The sequence below is a fragment of the Bidens hawaiensis genome, unplaced genomic scaffold (genome assembly GCF_021521415.1).
Source record: "Bidens hawaiensis isolate Kalapana, Puna unplaced genomic scaffold, B.hawaiensis_p1.1 tig00028811_1, whole genome shotgun sequence".
Classification (NCBI taxonomy): Eukaryota; Viridiplantae; Streptophyta; class Magnoliopsida; order Asterales; family Asteraceae; genus Bidens; species Bidens hawaiensis.
Genome location: NW_027505135.1, coordinates 244,765 through 251,382, shown reverse-complemented (window position 1 = coordinate 251,382; position 6,618 = coordinate 244,765). Strand labels below are relative to the sequence as shown.

The 6,618-nt window shown below is 36.1% G+C and overlaps 1 protein-coding gene across 1 annotated transcript; it reads right to left on the bottom strand.

Moving 5' to 3' along the window:
* Positions 1-1,413: 1,413 nt before the first annotated feature.
* LOC143610979 (serine/threonine-protein kinase PEPKR2-like) lies at positions 1,414-4,169 on the bottom strand. The gene is made up of 3 exons (XM_077085314.1): positions 3,286-4,169; positions 2,738-3,034; positions 1,414-1,913 (listed from the first exon to the last, which is right to left on the bottom strand). The coding sequence occupies exons 1-3, from the start codon at positions 4,091-4,093 to the stop codon at positions 1,552-1,554; spliced, it is 1,467 nt and encodes a 488-aa protein (XP_076941429.1). The 5' UTR covers positions 4,094-4,169; the 3' UTR covers positions 1,414-1,551.
* Positions 4,170-6,618: the final 2,449 nt, after the last annotated feature.

Genomic DNA, 6,618 nt, shown 5'->3' with positions numbered 1-6,618 from the left:
GGTTGGTTGGAGTTTGTGGAGAAAAAATATGTTTGGTTGGAGGTTTTTTTTTTTTTTTTTTTTTGGGGGTGGGGGGCATGTACATCACGCGCTCCCTCCCCCTAATAACTCCCCCGGGTTTGGGCCTTGGGGTGATACGCGGCACCTATAACACCCACTATACACTGTCTAATATCGTTTAATGTTTAATTTTCGTTTGAATTGAATGGATGGGTTAAATACTTAAATCATTTTATCTGATTGCTGTTTTTGGATTTTTGTTTTTGAATTTTTGGATTTTATATTTTTAATTTTGAATGTTTGTTTGAATAATGCAACCCAAATATGCTCGGCTCAAACGTATATATTAATTAGAAAATAAGTAACAAATTATATGGCCTGCTGTTTTAAGCAATATTAATCATTTTGAGCAAAAATTCTTTTCCCACCCAAAAAGTCTAAATGGTAAGATCAAAACTCAAACCGATCAAAACCCAAAACCAAAAAACCAAACGCTTTTTAAAACTTAGAAAACCAATATGCCGCCTTTTTATTCGGTTTGGGATCGAAACTAACCTATGCACACTCCTATTTCGGTGCTTGACTTTAATAAAATAACTGATAGCTTGGACACAATAACAGGTTAGCTTGGATGCTTGGGTCCCATAGCGAGGGGAGGGGGATGGAAAGCTCGGCCCAAACGGGAACACCGCCGTAATGGAAATAAGGTAGTATATATATGGTAGTAGTAATCGGTAATGGAAATAAGGTAGTATATATGGTAGCAGTAATCGGGTAATGTAGACTTGGGCATAAAACCTGGTTTCAGACCTGACCCAGAACCGTCCTAGTGGGCCAGCAGAAACAATCTAGGTTCCAGCCTCTCAGGGAAACTATACCCAAATACGAAACCGGCTCCATCTCTACTTGATCTAAACTCAGACCTGCACCGGTCAAAAACCCGAACATACAACCGGTTCATACCTGGCTCGGTTGTTGACCTTGTTGACCAAACCTGGAACCAGTATCTGCAGGGAACTGGTTTTTAGAAAGACAGATTTGTGCACATCGAATGGGTATAGGGTTGCACTTATTGGGTAGTGGGAACAAGCTGATGTGTATTGGGTAATTGCAATTTCAAATTTGCAAGTCTAATGAACAACATGCACACAGCACACCTACATATATTTGAACATATTACAACACAGTGGCCTGCCAAAATAACTAATCTGAATCTTAAAAGTTAAAACCTCACATCTGCACATCATGGCTAATACTACACTTTTACAGATCTTAGAGTAACTCACAAAATTCATGATCAACATAAAAGCATAAACATGAAAACTTTATTCATAACTTCTGCCTCAGTTTTAGAAAGCTAAAATCCAAAGTCACAAAGAAAGAAAAGGAGCAAGCAAACATCAACCATTCACTTTCCCATCAAACCAATCTACATAAATCACCAAACATCCATTCATCTACTCATTATATTTACAATAACTGTACACCATTCACCTTTTCTCGGCGCTTTGTTAGGTCAAAGTCAACTCGGGTCAAAGTCAGAATCAATGGTCAGCATGCTTTGCAAAGGTTATTAGTCGTGACAGACGAACGCTGCTCTCGAATCGGACTTGTGGGTACACATAACCTGCTCCTTTTAGGTTCAGAAATCCTCACATTAGATATTGCAACAGCGAGCGCATCCACTAAACCAGAATCGTCTTGTTCTTCTGAGTTATCATTACTTAAACTTCTGGATGTTGTTATTGGAGGTGATTGGTTAATTACTGAAGTAACAGTCAATTTTCTGGTCAACTCAAGTACAGATGTTGTGGCTGCTGCTTGTGAAGATGATCCTGCTTGATGCTTTGACTTTGACTTGAAGGATAAAGATTTTAAGTTGCGTTCTGTGTAGAATATAATCCACGGATGGCCTGAAACAAACATCTCATTAGGCTTGTAAACGAACCTAACAAACACGAAAGGTGCATGCTCGTGCTAAATTTGTTTAACTTTAACCGAACACACGATCGAACAGTAAAAAGAACCGGATTTTCTAGTTTGTGTTCGTTTGTTAAGAAAATTAGTGTGTTTTGTGTTCATTTATGCGAATTTATATAAACAAACTAACTGAACATAGATGAAAAAACATAACCAAAGGAGCACTACTTATAATATTTTAGTGAATACATAAACGAACAAACTCAAAAAACATAAACTAATGAACGTAAACAAACATGTATACATAAATGAACGAACAAGTCGTTCATTTAAATAAATGAACAAAAAAGTTTGTTCATGTTTGTCAATAAGCGAACTTCCCACCAAACGGTTCATTGCATGTTCAGTTCATTTACAGGCATAAGTTTAGTTATTATAAATGAGTATAATTTGGGTTAAATTTCATCTCGAGCAGGTGGATGATTTATTTTAAAAACAGCGGTTAAAAAAAGACACACGGATTGATCGGGTAAAAAGTAACCCAAAGAGAATTTAAATGCTTACAAGTTACAACCTTAATTCAAAAGGTTAAACTAATATATTAATAAAATATAGTTTCATAACTTGATTCTTGAAACTAACAATTTACAAAATTTCAGGAAAAAGAAACAAAAGAATGTTGACCAGTTAACCCAATCCAACCAAGACCCGTTTTGGTCAACTCAACCCACAGACATCAATAGAAAAAAGTTAAAACTTTGGAAGTTAATTAGTAATTAGTAATGCATGCTATTTGATTGAAAATTGAGTAGCTTACTTAATACTTCATCAGCTGTGATTCTAGAATCAGCATTCCTTGTAAGAATTCGTTCAAGCAAATCACGTGCGGGTTTGGACACAGACTCCCATACGCCCGAGTGGAAATTGAGTTCCACAGTTTTGATTGCCTCAAAAACATCTTCCAATGAGTCTCCTTGAAATGGCAAAACACCAACCAAAAGTGCATGTAAAAGAATACCAGCACTCCAAACATCCACTTTCTCACTGTAGTTTCCACTTAAAACTTCGGGTGCCACATAAGCAGGACTTCCAGCTAATCCAGCTAAGCTCTGACCTGTTATTAGGAGAATTCACAAACAAAATTCACATTTTTATAAACCTGTAAACGAACACGAACACTTAATATTCTAAATAGACAGTAACACCAAAGAACATAAACAAACATAAATGAGCACGAGTTAAAAGTAAATGTTAATGTTCGTTCGTTTAAACGGTTCACTGCACGTTCAGTTCGGTTTGGTTCTTTTACAGTCCTACATACAAGCAAGCACTTATTTATAACCAACAAGTAACAGAAAATCATACCATTTGTGATCCTCATCGCCAAGCCAAAATCTGCAAGCTTAATCTTCCCAGAAGTCGTTAAAAGAATATTTTCAGGCTTCACATCGCGATGAACGACACCCATATCATGACAGTACTTAATCACCATCATCAATTCCTTGAATATATTAGCAGCCCGTTGTTCAGAATACCGACCTTCTTTAGTCATTTGATCAATCAACCTTCCACCTGAACACAACTCCATCACCAAATGAAAAGACTGCAAATCCTCATAAACTGCTTTCAACGTCACAACACCCGGATGCCCCGACAAATGCTGCATAATCTCAACTTCCCTATGAACCGTTTCCTCCCCCTTCATCAGCGTCTTACACGCAAACTCCACACCAGTAACCCTGCACCTACACAACCAAACAGACCCAAACTTACCCTTCCCAATCGTATCACCCTTAATATAATCCTCCGCAATCTTATTCTTCCTCCCCATCTGAGTCGCTACATCGATACACCCAATCTTCCTCTTAATCCCCCTACCCGACAAAACCAACGACGACGTCGCACACGGCGGAGCCGTGGCCGCAATTCCCGCAAGCCGCTTCTTACACGATCCGTTACCATCATCACCACCATACACCACATCTTCCTTACAACACCTTTTCTTCAACCTAACATAATCTTCTAACGAGTAATGACACTTGAGATTCGATATCAACGACTCCGAATCGCCAGTCGACTCCACAATCTTCTCCTCCTTATTATTATCATTCCTCCTATTATTACTATTAATATCAGCGGATAACAAGTCACTACCTTTTCTCTTCTTCCTCATGAAACCCTAAATAATTAAACGTAACCCTAAATCCCTAATTTCACTCAATTCAATCCTACAAAACAAAAATTGACACAATTAACAACAGATAACACATATGACATCAATCAATTGTACGTAAATCGATACGAAATCAGTAAAATCATAGTATAATAAAATTAGGGCAAATAAACGAACCTTGAAGCGGCGATTAAGAGGGAAAATGTGGATAGAGAGTGTTAGATGTGGGAATGAACGTGTGATTGGTGAAATTGAAGGTAAAATGGAGCCCTAGAATCCATGGGTTAAGTGAGGAATATATGAATTGGGGGAGATCTGAAGATTTGGTGGGGTTTTAACGAAACGCCATGTTATTATTATTATTATTATTATTGTGGAAGGAATTGACGTGTCGAGATTTGCAGGCGACCAGGATATGCGTTATTTTGTTTTTCTTTTCTACGCTATGTATGTACGAATGAACAGTATATATAGTGATGGTAAAAAAAACAGAGAAAGCTATAATATAGGTGACTTTGAGATAACTTAAAAAGGGTAAATTGATAGGAACAAACTTTACGAGAATTTTATTAAATTCGTTCAGCTTTTTTTTTTCAAGTCAAATCATTAAAAGCTTTTAAATCTTTAGATATTGTGAATCTCTTTTTTATAAATAGTGACTTTTTTAAATTTATGTTACTAAATGAAATATATATGGCAATATGAATTCTATATATATTTTTTCGAACGGTCAAGAATCTCACGTGTAAATCTATCTTTTTGATGGGCTATGTCGAAGGTTGACTTCTTGACTGCCGTGAGACCATACCCCCTGATGCGTGGGAACCGGATAGAATCTATAAACCTTCGCCTCTTGTCAGGTTCAAACTCGGGATTAAAGCTATAATTCATCCTTTCACTCAGATATCATTCGAGCTGGCCTAAGTAAGAATCAAACCCGTTCCCACTATAGTAGGACAAGCTTCTTACCACTATACCAGCCTTTTTTTTTAATAAACTTAAAAGCAGAAAACAAGTAAAAATAAAAATTTACTAGATAATAATCAGTATTTGTAATTGTTAAATGAAACAATGCAAAATCACTGAATGGTAAAAGGATTGATGACGGTTTCATCTAGATCACTTACCTTAAAAAAAAAATAACATTTATAAAAGAAATTCATAAGGTTGGAATAATTAATGAAAGTTGACTTTTTAAAAAAATAAGATAACTTTGAGTAAGAAAAGGCCAATTTCGAGATGATCCAATACTTCGACATTAGTTAAAAATGTGATGAGGGTGAAATCACCTATCATCAATGTTCCATCTTTGACTATAGTCATCGTTTGTTTAATGTTGAATATTGCTATGAGTACTTCCAATTCTATTCATATATAACTTTAAATGACCTTTAGAAAAGATGTAATGTCTTTTTACAAGGTGCACGAAAAAGTTCAGATCTTACAAAATGTGGTGCGCTTTAAATGAGAAACGTTTCCAGCAATTCTAATATGGTAATTACGCATTTGGGGAGCAAAGTATATGGAGATTGTAGTATACTTTTGTGAAATAAACAACTCTCCTTTTCTTCCACCCTAGATTTGCAAGCAAAACGTTTCTATCAGGTAGATAGAATTCATCTAAGTGTGTATAAGGGTTATTAACTGTTCAAAGTGTATGACCCGACTATTTTACTCAAGACCCGGTCCAGACCCTTTACCTTTTTAGAAAGAAACATAGACCTAAGACCCTACTCTAGTGTCGGGTATAAATAAGGGTTACAATAGTTCAACTCTTTACCCTTCAGGGACAATAATCATGTCTCATTTTCAACATCTACTATTTGCATATTTTATACATGATTTTAATATATGAATCATATAACTATATTTTTATTTAATAATATAGTAAAGTCTAACTTTGAAATTTTATCAACCATTTGAAATGATGCAATTCAAAAATTACACGTAGAAAAAAATACAGTGGTTCCCATATATTTGTTTTCAATCAGTATCATGACCTTTTATTTTTATTTTTCTTAGTAGTTAGAAAATTTATGATAAATTATATATTAAATACAAATCTCTTCTAAATTTTAGATGACTCGTGAATCTGATATATATATCTGAAACTAGTATACGGGTCAAGGGTCAGACCCTTGAACCCTGTTACCCTTTAAGACGAAATTTAAAGACCCTTACCCCGACCCATATTATATACCCGGGTCTAATTAGGGTTTAAGGGTCCGACCCTTATCTTGCTCATCCCTACCTTTGTTAAGCAACAATAAAAGACCAAGACTCGCCTTTTATGATGAACCCTATGGCCAAGAGACGAGAAGGGGGGGGGGATAAGTTGTAAACTTGTAATTGGCAATCTGGCATCATATATTAACCCGAGCGCACTTGAATGTATGCTGTAACACCCCGACCGATGGCGGATTATACATCGGGGCGCCACGTATTGTTTCATTACTCGTGACACTATTTGGGTGTCAATATTTATTAAATACATTTACCGCGCACGCGCAACACAATTTCACGCA

Coding starts and splice junctions, on each gene's coding strand:
- LOC143610979 (XM_077085314.1), bottom strand. CDS start 4,093: ATGAGGAAGAAGAGAAAAGGTAGTGACTTGTTATCCGCTGATATTAAT. Junction 3,035..3,285: donor GGCGATGAGGATCACAAATG/GTATGATTTTCT, acceptor TCCTAATAACAG/GTCAGAGCTTAGCTGGATTA. Junction 1,914..2,737: donor CACAGCTGATGAAGTATTAA/GTAAGCTACTCA, acceptor TGTTTGTTTCAG/GCCATCCGTGGATTATATTC.